Below are 17,406 nucleotides of genomic sequence, written 5' to 3' on the forward strand. Positions count from 1 at the left end.
TGACGAGGCATTCTCAAGTGGAAGATGAAAATGTACAATAAGGGCCCAATTTTTTTCAAGATTCCTTAATTTGGGGGAATTGGGGCCCCCTGGGGCCCTCTGGGTGGGGCATGGTGCCCAGTTTGATAAATTGAGATCCTGATCACCTAGGGATGCTACCTGCCAAGTTTCACAAAAATCCATCATGAGGTTTTCAGGAAGAAGATGAAAATGTACAATTCAGGCCCCCATTTGGACCCTTCCAACCACCCCCCCCCCCCCCTACCCCCAAGAGGGGCACCCCTGGATCTCCTATGAACAAACTTGAAACTACAGTCATTAATGTACTCACTCATAGTATTATCTCAGCTCTATAACTTCTGATTCTAGAGAAGATTTTTAAAGATTCCTTCATTTGGGGGGTTTGGGCCCCCTGGGGGCCCCCTGGGCGGGGCATGGTGCCCATTTTAACAAATTGAGATCCTAACCCCCTAGGGATGCTACCTGCCAAGTTTGGTGAAAATGGGTCATGGGGTTCTCAAGAAGAAGATAAAAATGTACAATTTAGGCCCCATTAGGACCCCTCCTCACCCCCCCCCCCCCCCCCCCCCGGGTCCCAAGGGGGGCACCCCTGATTCTGCCATGAACAAACTTGAAACTACAGTCATCAATGTGCTAACTCATAGTATTAACCTAGCTCTATCACTTCTGGTTCTAGAGAAGAAGATTTTTGCGGATTCCTTAATTTTGGGGGGTTTGGGCCCCCTGGGGGCCCCCTGGGTGGGTCATGGTGCCCATTTTAACAAATTGAGTTCCTAACCCCCTAGGGATGCTACCTGCCAAGTTTGGTGAAAATGGGTCATGGAGTTCTCAAGAAGAAGATGAAAATGTACAATTTAGGCCCCATTAGAACCCTTCCCCACCCCCCCCCCCCCTCCCCTGGGTCCCAAGGGAGGCACCCCTGATTCTGCCATGAACAAACTTGAAACTACAGTCATCAATGTACTAACTCATAGTATTAACTTAGCTCTATCACTTCTGGTTCTAGAGAAGAAGATTTTTACAGATTCCTTAATTTTGGGGGGTTTGGGCCCCCCTGGGGGCCCCCTGGGTGGGGCATGGTGCCCATTTTAACAAATTGAGATCCTAACCCCCTAGGGATGCTACCTGCCAAGTTTGGTGAAAATGGGTCATGGGGTTCTCAAGAAGAAGATAAAAATGTACAATTTAGGCCCCATTAGGACCCCTCCTCACCCCCCCCCCCCCCCCCCCCCCCCCGGGTCCCAAGGGGGGCACCCCTGATTCTGCCATGAACAAACTTGAAACTACAGTCATCAATGTGCTAACTCATAGTATTAACCTAGCTCTATCACTTCTGGTTCTAGAGAAGAAGATTTTTGCGGATTCCTTAATTTTTGGGGGGTTTGGGCCCCCTGGGGGCCCCCTGGGTGGGTCATGGTGCCCATTTTAACAAATTGAGTTCCTAACCCCCTAGGGATGCTACCTGCCAAGTTTGGTGAAAATGGGTCATGGAGTTCTCAAGAAGAAGATGAAAATGTACAATTTAGGCCCCATTAGAACCCTTCCCCACCCCCCCCCTCCCCTGGGTCCCAAGGGGGGCACCCCTGATTCTGCCATGAACAAACTTGAAACTACAGTCATCAATGTACTAACTCATAGTATTAACTTAGCTCTATCACTTCTGGTTCTAGAGAAGAAGATTTTTACAGATTCCTTAATTTTGGGGGGTTTGGGCCCCCCTGGGGGCCCCCCGGGTGGGGCATGGTACCCATTTTAACAAATTGAGTTCCTAACCCCCTAGGGATGCTACCTGCCAAGTTTGATGAAAATCAGTCTTGGGGTTTTCAAGAAGAAGATGAAAATGTAAAAAGTTTACGCACGACGCACGACGGACGACGGACGACGCACGACGGACGACGGACGACGCACGACGCACGACGCACGACGCACGACGCACGACGGACGCCGGACGAAGGGCGATCGCAATAGCTCACTTGAGCCTTTGGCTCAGGTGAGCTAAAAATACAACATAACAAAAATATGTGTTGAAATCATGACTAAGGTATAGTAGCAGATTGCACCACTTAAACAATCAAAATGTGTAACTGTCAAAGCTCCCCACCCTGCAAGGGGGACACCCTCTTCCACACCATCCCCACCCCGCCCTATACAAGTGCTTTGCTCTCTCACAGTTTCTCATGTCAATCTCTCACTCAAGGTTGGTAGCCCTGACACTGGATGATAGAAGATAAAACACAGGATGAACACACACATACACACCTTCAACCTAAAGACTGAAATGATGCACCGTTTCCTTGCTCCTGCTTTGATGTTCTGTTTTCTTTCCCTCTCCACTCTCAAATGCCATGCACGTATACTTACAGTACAAGGACAATGTCACACCATGTAATAGTACATGTATATCCAATAGGCCTACAATGGACACAATGCCTCTCCTCCATTTTATATCTACAAATGGGATAATTTCTCCCCTCTATATTGTTATATTATCTCAGGATTATCATTTCCCATTGTAGGTCTAATCTGAGCACTGTAAAAGTGGACACATCTTCGCAGTATTGACATTTTTGCATGAACATTTTATGTGACATGGACCTAGTGCAAAAAAAAAAAAAGGTTGTTTTTTTTTTTACTTGCTTGTTATGATGTAAAACTTCATATTTTGATTCCGCAGAATTAAAAACAAGCATTACAAATGTATTCATCTGATCAGGCCAGATGCAAAAAATTCTACTTTTACTGTTTGTATCACCATGCCAGAAAATGCAACTTTGAAATATGGCTGAAAAATTGTCATATGTTTTTATTATAACACAAGTGCATCATTAGTTGCTTTATTAGAGGTTATGTATCGTACTGGGTTGATTTCTAGTTTCATTGATAATATTGTGTCACTGTGTATTGGATGCATGTACTCAATTTCAACTTACCACCCCCCTAGAACTTATATGTACAATCACTACTGTACAATTACAGACAAACAAATAAGAAGACTAGATGGTGGCATCATCATGTTATGAGAATGTGACATTTTGCTCCAGGCCAGATTCACAAGGCAGAGTAGGTACGTGTGTTACATGGAGAGGTCCATGTACTTGTCAAAGCAAGAGATTGACATATCAGTTCGAGTGAATTAAATGAATTATAAAATGCACAACTGTACACATTCATTCATTCATTCATTCCTTCATCATTCATTCATTCATTCCTTCATTCATTCATTCATTCATTTATTCATTCATTCATTTTATGTGTTTGCAGTACCAACGTCAGCAAAAAGCTCTGCAGCAGTTACTGTAGTCTGCACTTGAAAGCCAGCCTGATACATAGACTTGTGAATGAACACAATTACAATTGTACTTTAACGTTTCGAAGTAGACTGGAGGGGGTCTCCTCACTGCAGACTAGCAGGGGTTTCGACGTTCCGGGTCTCATTCTTTTCCGCTATCAAATTGGACGCACTGCTCATTGGATGCAATTACGCCACAAAATGGCCGGAGCATGGAGATTATCATCCAGCGTGGCCAGGTTCGTTTCTTCACTGGAGACTGAAGACTCGAGACAGGAGAAGGTTGTTGCTTTTTTTTTGGGGGGGGGTGGGGAGCTGGAGAGGATGGTAATGATGTTGAAGGGGGATACAGTCATACCAGAGCAGTCATAAGAGAGTGCAAGTCATGTCATCGATAAGACAGGTGTGGTTGAAGACACGACACTGCGTTTGATGCAACGCCTTCTGCGAACCATCATTCAATAATAACAAGGGCACATCCGATACGGGAGTCTTTTCCAGTGTGTAAGGAGATGTGCCGACCAACGGTGGTACGTACGATGCGGCAGAAGGAACCCAAGGGGAATGGGACCATGCCAGATTTGACTGTCTGTCGGCAGAATGGTTCTATGAGGCAACTCTACAGATCTGCACTGTTGACAGCACAAGATATGTAGTAAAGCAGACCCTCAGCTTTGTCCATTCATTCATTACTTTGTCCATAAAAACACAGCCTTAAAGCATCATGAGCACACAAATATATCATAAACAGTGAAAGTACTATGAACATGAACATTTGCATTTCAAATGTAGAGAACTTTGTTTTTCCACATCAACAGTTAAGGTGAAGGGCTTTGATCAAGAAGCACACATTGGCACATTAAAAGGGCAACTCTTATTCACATTTGCAAATTATCACAAGGGTGAGTTTTTGGAACAGAAAATGCTCATCATACAGTAATCTGATATGATGGCAAATATGGCAGGCCATCATCTCATTCAAGCAGTAGCGACGATGCAACCATTACTAGACAAACGAACATTTTTCATTTTCGGCCATGAGATTCTCAAAACGTTTCTAGCAAGATACATGTACGGTAGATGGAAGGCATTATAATTCATATTTTCACTGCCTTATTTTGTGGCGCATTTAAACTATTGAAAATGAGCAACTTAAAAGCTCCACAAAGAGAAGTTGTATCATGGAGCTTGGTATTCATTATACAGTGAAGGCTTGCTGAACCAGGGTTTCTACCTTTAGATGGGTGTTTTCATGGCTTGAAGAAGGTAGTCAATGGTAAGAGTGCATCTAAGGTCAATGTACCTACAGCTGTATGTGATGCTCAGCATATATTTGTACACTCAGTGCAAAGGTTAGCAAGCCCATTAATAGAAACTAGAATAGCAGTTAGCACTCAGAGAGTGCAGACCTCTGCAAGGAGCACATTTTCATGTACATAATATTCTAAAAATGGTCCAATTTGCCTATGATAAAAAAATACCTTCTAGATAGTGTCTCTACCATAGCTTCTTGTTGCACCTTGAGAACATGCTCAGTGCACATACGCATCTCAAATATGCACAGCTTGAATTTCCTTGTTTGCTGGTCCTATTTCTCAATTTGATAAATAATTTTTCAAAATAATCCTTACCTTGATTAAGAGGTGATCCGGAACACTACCAAAATTTAATCATCTGCTCCTTGTGTCATTATCAACATTCTCTGAAACTCTTTTCCTTACAATCAATTCATAACTCTTGTAGTTACTTTGCAGACAGACAGACTGACTGACAAACCAATGTTGACAACAACATAACCTCCTTGTAATAAGAGGAAATTGTCTGTCACTTGAACTCCAGTCACTACTTGACCACAAAGTGTTTAAAGTTCATTCAAGATTGATTTAGAATTTGTGCCATAAAGCCAGTGATAGTGCATGCATCATTGGTTGTTAAACTACTGGCTGAACAACAGTTTGAGAGTCAATGTAAGGCCATAACTAAGCATTACCATGAACTCAATTGGTATATTGCTGGACATTGATGCATATTACAAAAGATGAAATCCAGTAGACCATGGTTCCTTGACGGCTCTATGCAGCACATTACAAAGTGAGACAATCTACCAAGGCAGTACACTTGTCTTTTTGAAAATTGGATGTAATGTTTTAAATTTGTGGCGGCGCTGCAATGTAGTGAACTAAAAACATATCTTTTGAGATATGCAGACACAGAATACTAGTAGGGTGGCATACAGACTGTACAATATGTTCCCCACAAATATGTACAACTTTCCCTGTCCAAAAGCGCTCACAACTGCATACATTAAATTTTATGCTAACAAAAAACCAAACACAAAACAAAATAGTACAATGACCAGCAACAAAGTGACAGGGGATATCTGGAGAACAAATTGAAAAGAGCCCCAATCTGCAGAATTATACTGAAAGCACTGAAAGTCAAAGTAGCATTTATACAGGATTCAGAGCAAGTGGAAGACAGTTTAAATTCTTATAGTATACACAACACATTGATCCGCTTTTTGTAACCATGACTATTAATACAATCATATTTATCCTATGATCAGCTAACCAAGCTCTTTTCTACTATCATACTGTAACAAAAAAGTTCACAATGACATGCATATCACATAATCTAGGGTCAGTTGACACATTGGGCAAGAATTGCCCTTTTTTTTCTCTCTTCTTTTTTAAGTTTGTGCCTACAAGATGGACCTATTCTGATCTTTATTGGTTGCCATTTTTCTTTTTTCACAACAGACTTAACAAAAATATTTCTGTTTATACCTGCTCATGAAGTATACGAAAAGGATATGGCTATTGTCTAACGTGATTTTGTATACATTTCTTTTTTTAATGTTGTGTAACTTCTGACCATTATGCTGTAACATTAAATTTTCTGGGACTTTATGTCAAAATAAAAATGCAATCCACAACCCACAAAAAGAAGCAAGAATGACATGACATAATCCAGGCAGGTTTGTTACAGACAACCATGCATTTGATATGCTTAGCCTGGAACCAGATTGACCTTGTGTTTTTTTTTCAATGATATATGCTTTCGTTTTTGAGTGATTGAAAAAAAAGGGGGGTCACAGCCTCAGTGCATGCCATCCCACCCCCCCCCCCACCCCACCACCACCACAAAAGAAAAAGAAACTCCCATCTATTAAACAGGAATTAGAACAAACCCAGTTTTCCCCCAAGCAAGACCTATTTCACAAATTCATTAACGCTGAGTGATTCAAACATGCCTAGGGTCATCTGATTTAGATGTGAACATGCTTGTACAAGACATCATTCAAACAGTCCAAGAATTGATGAAGAAAAATATATTCAATGAATAATTGACCTACATGTATTGTTCCTTGGTATGCCCTGTGAGTCAAGGATTGAGAGTCACACTAGAATGGTGATTAGAACTCACAGACAAGTTCTTGATATAAACTAACACTCTTTCCCCTTTTCACTCGTTCCGTATACAAAATTCTGCAGTGTAGTTCTGACACTTCCAAGTTTGCACTAAAAGTGAAAAAAAAAGAGCTAAGATGATCATAACATCCTTTGCAAATCACCATGGGGTTGTCTTTAAAGTGACTAGTCTTAATTTGGGTCATTTGTTGTGTTTTTCCCCCTTATCTTCTGTTGGGCTTTTTACATACTATTGTACGTGAATCTATATTCTCCCATGAATACAATATTGAGTCTTCTGTCAAGCTGCAAATTTCATTTTTCCTTCCATTCATACAGCATTAATAACAAACAAAGGGAAGGAAATACCAAGCATACTGTAGATTAAATATGGAAAACACACACACATATACACACACATGGATGTACCTTGACCTTAATAGTTGGCTGTTACCATGAATTCCATAATCCCACCCTGGCTGCCTTTTTCTTCTAAATCCAGTACAGATGGGGGAAAAATGTCAACTCTGGCACTGCATTCACAGACTGCCCTTCGCCTCACCTTTATTGCATCTCCACCACACACAGTTTTAACACTTTATGTACACAAAAGCTGCTTTGGCAATTTACACTAACAAACATGCCCTAGTTGAAGTTCATTATTAGTCTCCTGTATGGAGAAAGAACCCCCCTCCCCCTCACAAAAAAAAAAGCTACAACATTGTACATGTACTTGTAAGGGCTCAAAATTCATCTTTCACCAATTCGAATTTGCTTGCAATATGTCGCAAAGTTCTCCCGAGAAACTTGCCTTGATGAGTTATTTTTGTAGAATTTTTAGTTCCTCAGTGTAAAATACATACACCGTAATAAAAGCTGGTATACCGACTTTTATTCAAGAAATGCCCTCCCCTTTCAGTAGTACTAATAGGTGTGTAGAATGCTGCTACTACAGTGATGATCAAATCGTGTCCAAGCAGTAGTACTGAATCGCTTCGGGGAGGTGGTTCCCATCTCCCTGATCGCATGCAGAACAAGGTGAATGCAATTCACTCTTGCACACGATGGATACCGCTATTGGCCCAATATATTGCAATCTATGTTATTGAATGTAAAACAGAGCTTACGTCCAATAGCCATCAAACAAGCCAGCAAGTTTCTGTTATTCCACTGGGGTTAACCAGTTCTCTGGGCCCTGTTTAATGAAGAGTTAAAATTGATTATATAATTGATTTCAACTGTAAGTCTATGACAGCCTGTGTGGTAAGGAAATTTAAAATCGATTTTTATCTTTTGATAAAACGGGGCCCTGTAAGATCTTAAAATCTCCATAGATCCTGTACATGCTCCACCAGATATCTGTTGGGAGAGCATGAACAGCACCTTTCTTTCTTTCTTTCTTTTCTTTCTTTTTTCATTATAATAAATGAAGCTGAGGAAGCCAGGGATTCTAGAACACATACAACTGCTGAAGTCATCACTATATTACCCATCAATCACTCCCCCTGGCAGCAGTCATGTCTGACTTCCACGTTCATAGCTAGACTTTGTATTACAGCACACACACACACACACACACACACACACACACACTTGTATGAGTGGTAAGTGTTGTGTCACCCTTGCTACAAACTTGGGTGACAACTTAGTTTTCAAAGAGAATGATCGAGTAAAGACTGACTACAGATACCTGTGTGTGCTGTTTGGGCAAATCTACCACTGTCTGCAGGGAGAGCCGTTTAATTTTTGTTCTGAAACTGCCTTAATTTTGAGGCAATAGCCAGACAAAATAATGACAAATCATCTAAAGCTGAGCTACTGATGAAGTTCTCAGCTTGAACATTGCAAGTGCTAGTCATACTCAGATATCTAGTTTTGACAAAAAATATAGTTCTACTGAGAAAATCTAGTTGAAGATGTCATATCATTGCTCTGTAAAATGAAAGATACATTCAAGTTTAATTTGAATGTATCTTTCATATCTATAAGAAATTTATGGCACTCTAGTCACTTGATTCCTTTAGCTGAAGTTGGGCAGAATGATTTTTTAAAATTTACATAAAAGCCTTGGATATTTTGCATTGCATGGTCTAGCTAAAGATACACTTAAATTTAGTAAGTATGGCCAAGGTTTTAGATGTCTAAAAGCTTTCATTTTTCTGCTTTTTTTCTTTTCTCTCTCACTTTTTGGAAAAACCATATTCATCAAAATCCCCTTTTAGAAATTACTCTTTGGCACGCGGCAATATCTGACCAACATCACCAGTGCAGGGTAGGAGAAGTGGATATCGGTACCTCAACAGCATGGTTGACAAATTACGGTTTGACTGGAGTGAAGCCACAGTGAAGCCACAGTGAAGCTTAACTAGTCCCTATTAGCTCATCGCGCGAAATCCACTCTGGAGTTTTTGCGGATGTGCGAAAATTGCCGCGCCCTTCACTCACGTACCTTGCCATTCTCGGAGGAGCAGTCGATGCATCCCACCTGGATGTTGCCGTGCTTCTCTCCCGGGATGATCTGCGTGCGCTGAAAGTCGCTGGCTAAGATGACAATGTCACACCCTGATGCATACGCCTGCATAGACAGATATACCCAATGAGAGAGATGTTTCAGAATGATTGAAAAGCCTCCTTCAAAAACAGGTGGGCATGTTGGAATCAAAAAATGAAAATGGTAATAACACAGCAAAAACAAAAACTGGTGCAGTCTGTATATATACATGTATATATATATATATATATATATATATATGGTCAGTTTCACGGTAAAGGGTGTAACTTTCAATTTTTAGCCTTTTTGCCCACCCTGAACACATAGATTTGCAGATCTCAAAGATTTTTTCCCATGTGAGTCACCTTATGAGTAGCCACCTTGGGTAGCATAATCAGGTCCAGGTATTGATGCGTTTTGTTTTGACAGTCACATATGTACCCTAAAAATGACTATTTTGTTGCATTGAAATTTATATAACATTTTTGAAATGTTAATAATTTTCTACAGCAACTGCAGAGATCTAATTTTTTATGTTAAAAGCATAGTTGTATGGTCAATTGAAATGACCAAATTAGTTTGGTTTGTATCTGACCCTTTGTTTTAGAATACTATGACTTCAAATTTGAGGTTTCGGAGGCTTCATTTTCCGTTAACAATTGTTTACAAACTTTGATGGACAGTAATGATCAGTGGATGTGTTTTGGTTACTTTCTTTTATGCTGAAAATAGTAAGGTACAGCTAAACTTTAGACTTACATCAAAGTTTACTTGATTCTAGGGCTATTTGAAATTTTGTGATAATTTTATTCCATCAAGTGAAATTTCCGTTAGCAGTTTTGAAGCCTCCGAAACAAAGTGTTTAGTCAAATAATATGAATATAGATAAGAGAAGCGACCTAATCTATATGTCAAAATGTAGGATATGGGGCCCTAACCTAATAGACCAAAAATAGTTAAGATCCGCCAAACTCTCTGAAAATAGGAGACAATACAAATTTTCCGTTAACACGTGAAGCCTCCGAGACGCATTGAAGCCTCCGAAACAGCAAAAACATCTAATTTGACATTTCTGATAAATTCTTTGGGTGTCTGCCCCAAATTATGCCATGAAATCATCAACAGACATGGACAGACAACAAAAATAATAAAAACATTATGATACTGCAATAATTTTTTGAGCTAATACACTTTATAGAGAAAAAGTGGTTTCGGAGGCTTCAAAAGGATGTTAACACTGCATTTTTGTGATTTTCTCTGGACAAAATCAAATTAGATTTATTGTTCACCCACCCAATGATCGCTTATGACATATCTAAAGAAATTTAATCACATTCAGTTTTCTGGCTGCTTTGTTTACTCACCAATATAGATTTACTATACGTTTTACCTATTTTTCTTAAACAGTGCAGACGTGTCACACATAACTCACCTTTTCATTCAGCAATAAAATATTAGCAGATGAGGATGTTGCCCCACAAATATGTTTAAACAGTGTATATCAACCAAAAAATACACAATTTACCTATCACTTTCTACATAACATACATGATTTTCATAAAAACATACGGCATACCAAATTAATTTTCCAGATGTTTCGGAGGCTTCATTTTATGTTAACAGCATGTAAATGGAATGTTTTGATTACAATTTTGTAATTCTAAGGGGGTGTTGCAAGAAAGTCGAGTTGCAATTGATTGCAAATATCTATTGCAACTTTGCAATAGATAGATCGATTGCAATTTGCAATCAATCGCAAATTCCTGTTGCAAGAAGGGAGCTTGCAATTAATTGCAAGATGCAATTGATTGCAAGCTCCCTTGCTGTATTTTGTATTTATATAAGCGACTGGCCAGATAAGCCTAGCCAATTTGTCCATTTTTCAATGCATTTTGCATGCATAAGATACTATAATACTCCATATAGCTCAATGTGTTGTGTCTCTCCTGTGGTGGAGGTTTGCTGTGCGATCGTTGGCGATTCGAAACAGAGTAAGTTACAAAAATTGTCGATTTTGATCCCATTATTTACTCATTGTGTCTTGTATTTAAAAGAGCTAGTTCCTTAGACTTACTTCTTATAAGAATTTTCTTGAAAAATTGGAAAATGTGTTTCCTATAAATTAAAGAGTTGTGGCCGTCGTGAACACTCAAGTGGGCACACAGTACATCAATTATAGTCCCACACATAGCTTTTTGTGTTAGCATTTTTTCTTGCAGTGGCAAGCTCCTTTTTTTTTTCTTTTTTCCTGCTGCCAGGGGCAGGGCTCTATGTCTATAGGCCAGCACAAGTAAAAAAAAAGTCGATGTCAACTAGGCTTTCTGAAAGTACTCTATAAAAGTGTGAAAATGATTTGAAAAGAAAGTTCATTATCCAAATCCGCTACTTTCTCAAGCAGGATTAGGAGCTATCGGTAGACTGGAGTGCTGGTGAATGCTATGGCGATGAATACAGAATAGATGCTATTCAACCGTTAGGCCTACGTTATGCCTTACACAATGTACGTAGCCTACTACAGATGTACAGTCTATACTCTAGTCTAGAACCATATACTAGATTTTTACATAGCCTAGGCCTACCCCCCTTGCTTGGCCTCATTCCCCTCCTGTACATGTGGGCTAGTTATTTTGCCGTGATACTGTCCATGGACCATGTGATGCAAAAGCTTGCTGAATTTTTGAATTGATATGTAATTTTTTTTAATAGGCCTACTCGATTAGACTCTAGATGTGGTCTAGGCCGGTGTTAGGCCTAGATAACTTTATATTAGTATATAAAATAGTCTGTAGGCCTATTTGTAATTTGGGCTAGTTTCTAGACCTAGCTAGGGTAGGGGTTTAGATCTAGGTAGGGCCTGGAGGTTCTAGTAGAAGTTCTACTTTTGCAGGTCTTAAAGAAAGTTCAGAGTTGGCCCCAGGGTATGTGCTCTACGATTTCACTATTTCAGTCCAACGGCTAGAACTAATCAACCGTATCAACCGTATCAGCGACCCCAACAAAGACGTGTCGTTATTGATATTGGTGTAGGCCTACAGCGCCCTGGGGTTAGTCTAAAACCTTCTTTGAGCAGGGAGGTGGAATCAAAGAGGTTGGAGAACCTCTGTGGGTGGAATAGACCTTGCTTTTTTAGGTTGTTCTGTTCTGGAATTAGGATGGATCAATTGAAATCTTGCAATTTAGTATTGACTTCCTGTATCATTAATCAATAAAAAGCTAGAATTTAAAACGAACAAGGGCCAAGTGCATCTGTTTGGGTAACTATACACAGCCCAGGGCCCCAATCGCTGTACTTCGCACCACATCTAGTTGGGCTGCTGTTTGGGGGGGGGGGGGGGGGGGGAGAAGTTGAACCATATCTGTAGCAAGTACCTACAAGTAATCAGAGTTGCAATTATAGTACCAGTACTGTAGTGTAGTGTATCAAACAGTGCCAGTAAATAAGTTTTGTAATGCAGTGTGTAAGTATAGGTCTATAGTCACCAAGGCTGAAATTTCAGACCAGAAGCGTACGGATAAGATGAGCAAACTGACTGTAGGATATCCAAGCAGAAATATTTACATGTGTCAGTGCTTTTGTTGAAAACAAGTGGTTGAAGGGGTATATGAAAGCTACCCAGGCCTAGAATTCAAGTGATTTACTTGATGGAGTCATAACTATGAGTACAACAATTCTTTATGCTCTTTTTGTTTGTGGAAAGAACAAATAGACCTTGTTAGAATGCATTCAAACAAATGGTATTTATGGACACTTTTAGATACCAGAATTTACATAGTACAATTGTACCGTACTCTGCTACTTACAAGGTGTGTGCCACCCTATACCGTAGTGTAGTTGTATGTAACCCTGTAGGCCTACCCAAGCCCCATGTCACAGTGACCTCCGGATTTGGGAGATGAGGAAACATAGTTGAGAGTGCTTGCAATAGGCAGGACACATGAGAGCCTTATGGATGTGATTTGCAATGTACATTTATACAGCACTAAAAATATTGTACGTGTCTGCATATGAATATGAGTGGGGGGTGATGGATTGATGGGCAGTCAACAGTCAACTGTGCCTATGTCGATTTGATTTGGACTAAAGAAATACATGCAGATTCTGCTTCAAGAAATTTGGCTTATGAAGATTAAAATTAGTAGAATATAAAGAGAAGAGGATGTGAAAAGACCGTAGACTTTGGTGATTATTTGACTTTAATATGCAAGGTGAATGACTGTATAGAGGGTTAATTTGTTACAGAGGGGAGGATATGAAAGTAGTTCAAAGAGTGTTCCAACATTATTGTAATATCAAGAAAAAAGTGCCTGCTTCTAAACATCAACGTCTATTTTGTTCCTACACTGTTTGGTTGTAATTTTGCAAATTCTCATTGCTCTTTTGTACTTCTGCACGATGAGACAATTTTATCTGTTCTATCAACAGGGAATGGAAGAAAAAGAGGAGAAAAACCATGTTTCTTCAAGACCGAGACTCACTCCAGCATGAGAATTCCAGCCAGTGCACGCAGACAGTAAGTGAACATTGTACATTGTACGATAATTTCTAGTTAAGAGAGAGAATGAAATGTGTAGAACCTCTCAGCTTGAAATGTTAATATATTGATTTGTTGGAATCTGTCATTATTGTTTTAGGATAAATTCTGATGTGATGTCTCATTTGAGGATACTTGTACAATGACTTCATCCTACCAAACAAGAAAATGTAAAGCATGGCATAGTAATGAGTAAAGAAGACTTCGCGGCAGTTCATAAAAGATTATAAGCAAAAATGATGCATTGAAATTTACATAACACAAAGTTACCCATAATGAAAGGAATGTTTTGTACAGCAATGGCTTATATTATGTATTGATAAAGACTTTAGACATTCAAATCTCTTTATCAAGCCCCATGACAACTGAAAATGCTCTACATATCCTGACAGTAGCATTCAGGCCTTCATGATTCAGGTACATTGTATCATTTCGGCACATGAAGTTGCATGTAATACGCAGTTTTCAGTATAATACTGATTGTTTGAAATTTCCCTCATTTTCAAATTAAAATGTTGGCACCATCATACCTTTACACAAAACACCTTTTGGATGTGCACAAAATGACTTTGTGAGTGCAATGTTTCCCTTTTTATTTCCCATTTCTTATTTCTTCAATATTTCTTGTATCATGTATAGGTATAACTTCTGTGAATCAAGGGGAATGGCAGCTGAGGGCAGACAGACCAAACTTGATATCAGGAGACGGTATACACTTCAAAGGATGAGCAGCTCGCTGTCAACAATGAGGAAAAGTTCGAACACAACAAGGCAGTGATTTTTTAAACACATTTCATCAGGCTGAGGTCATCACTCTTAGAAAACAAGGGACACACGAAGCAAGCAGTGTTTCAGAGCTGCAACAAGTGCATGGGCAGTAATGATCTCGGCTGCATCACATGCATCCAAGTGTGCTAGCTACAATATTAGCACGTTGTGCTTTTCAAAGATATTGAAGAGTCCTCTGGATATTTCGCCCCTGTCACTTATTCTGTTTGAGTCATTTATCCTGCAGTACATGTATTAGCACTAATAATGGGGTAATCATCCTTTTACTGAACCAGTGTTCAAGAAGTTACATGTAACATCCAAAACCCTCTTGGCAGAAAACATATTGCAGAGCCCTGTTTTGTTCTTTTTCATGGGAAGAAATGTTCAGTCCATGATGTGAGTATGTGTATATGCAGGGAGGTGACTCACCTCCCTGGTATATGTATGTACACTGTAAAGCACCACAGTTTGAGTTTCTAGAGAGCTGGAGGACAATTATAACCTAAATATACAAGAGTAATCTGGCCATGAACATCATGTCTATGGACATGTTTTACTATATTTTTTTTCCTTACCCTGGTCCATTATACACTGTAAATACAGCTACTACTGTATTCATAATCTCCAAGGTAACAGTTCACCTGTCCTTGTTTTGTTATTCAAACCACAAAATATGGTTTGTTACTCTGAAGGCTTGTAAGTCTCAGCCATATTCCATTTCAGGCTATCAAACCTATAGAATAAGGAACATTTACTTTGTAAAATAACAACAGTTGTAATAAAGGACATCATCGTACTCAAAACTGCCAAAGTATATTGTGAGACATTTCATGTTTCTTGGTGGTAAAAAAGTTCTTTAATAATTACTGGTTAGAATTATGATGATCTTGATCTTGTTTACAGTTGCGTAGCACCACCTGGGGCAGATGAACCTGTGCTGTGGCAAGATGGCACTGAATTTGATTTATCAGCAATTGAACCACTTATTTGTATTGCATTCATGGGTCTTGGGATGGTTCCCACTAGAAGGTTTGAGAAGGTAGATACGAGATACTGTATGTAGTAAACCATATTTTCCAAGAAATTGCATGGGCTGTTTCACACTAGCACAAAAGATCAGTAGATACTGCTGTGGGCCAATTTGCAGATTACATAACTAATCAGTTGTACAAAGTTACATGTATACAATGAACACAATGGTGAATCTTTTTTGGTTAATATGTTGTTTCCCAATTGATATTGTAGCATAATTGAACACATTTCTAGGGCATTTGCATACATTTTTGGGCGAAAAATTAACAGTTCTGCATGTCGGAACTATTTTTCGCTGTAACATTTGGTTACCATAAACTTGATAAAGACATGTTTGTATGAGTAGATCACAGCACAAGTATACAAATGCAGATAAGTTACATGTAGATAAGCTAACTTTATGCACGGTTGTCTTGATATTCAGTACAAATGTACTGTATTAGTACCTCTATGACCATGCATGCTTAAAAGATATGCATGAGTGCATGACATTGGGGAACACACACATGAGTATTCAGGCATAGATGTGGGTTAATTTTGAGCTCAGTTGATGGTATGATCTGGGATAGATGGGGCTTATGGAATGGGAAGAGAAACTTGGTGTATTTCAGATGTGAGTGCATGATGTTATCATGAAGATGTTCATGTCATACAATACATATGTATGTGTTCAGTCGTGCTGAACTGCAGAAAAGACAAAGTATAGAATACAGATTTCAATGTGGAGGCTTTGACACATTTAGCGATAGGCCTACATAGGTCCTTGGAAGAGAGCATGTGAAGAAATCCTATATATGAGGATGGCTAGAGGTAGTTGACTGAAGGGTTTCTAGCAGACTGTCAACCAGTTTGCAATTAAGCATGTTACAGAGAATGTTTATTTAATTTATCAGTTTTAAGTATGAATGAATCTTATTATTGATTTTAAAAAAACATAAAAACATATAGAAAAATCACAAGCAGTAATGAATTATTGAACCTAGTAATTATTCCAGTAGTTTAATGTTACATATATCATAATAATATGTAACACTTTGATTTACTCACCCCTTCTCATTTTGTAGGTGTAACTATAGTGTTTCATATTATGAGGAGTGTATACTATTTAAGTACACATGTAATTGGCTCTTCTGTACTCAGCAAGGTGTGCATTCTCATTAACTGCCTTTTCATGCTTGTACAACTGTATACAGCTGTAGTATGCTTTTATTTTGCACATTTGTCTGTACCATCATTCATTCTATGAACATTTCTTTCAATATGAGAGCAACAAGAAAAGAGGTACAATGTAGGGGTCCTACATATCCGTGAAAGTGCACACTGTCTTGTTCAGAGAGACAGTGTGTCTTGTGTCTCCATCATGTCTTGTCATCAATTGCCCAGCATCATCTGATATGGGGCAAATGGGGGGGGGGGGGGGGTGGTTGAGGAGCAAGCTTAATTTGTGATACTGTACACGCCATACATTTAGCAAGTATTTATCAAGACTGAGACAATTGTGCTAAGTAGTTAAATTCGTGTTTGTGGGGAACAAAGTACTGAATGTAGAAATATATGTTTGCAGATGCACCCTAATGTCATTGTCAGAGTTGATATTTTTGTGTGTCTTCAAATTCATGGATACATGTAGCAGCTGTCTTGGGAAATTCATGAAGATATATACCTTGCAGAATATTGAGCATATATAGTAGGTTAATTTTGGTGTGGTATGGCATTTATCATGTAATTCATCATATTCAAACAAAATATATGATTTTAGTAATACTGTTGACACTTTGAGTACAGCTATAGTTGTGAATGATTTTCATTTAGAACGAGTTTCACATTTTAAATTCCTTGGAAATATGGTTGACGACAAAC

At 39.1% G+C, this 17,406-nt stretch overlaps 1 protein-coding gene across 1 annotated transcript in view; it reads right to left on the reverse strand.

Annotated features, from left to right (window-relative positions):
* Positions 1-17,406, reverse strand: part of LOC139740418 (dmX-like protein 2) — a 150,289-nt gene that overhangs the window by 104,883 nt on the left and 28,000 nt on the right. The window contains exon 2 of the mRNA XM_071651009.1: positions 9,170-9,295. Coding sequence (XP_071507110.1) covers positions 9,170-9,295 — 126 coding nt within the window. The remainder of the gene's footprint in view (positions 1-9,169; positions 9,296-17,406) is intronic.

This window comes from Diadema antillarum, unplaced genomic scaffold, assembly GCF_040938485.1.
Source record: "Diadema antillarum isolate AM-2024a unplaced genomic scaffold, OU_Dant_1.0 seq00000854_RagTag, whole genome shotgun sequence".
Taxonomy (NCBI): Eukaryota; Metazoa; Echinodermata; class Echinoidea; order Diadematoida; family Diadematidae; genus Diadema; species Diadema antillarum.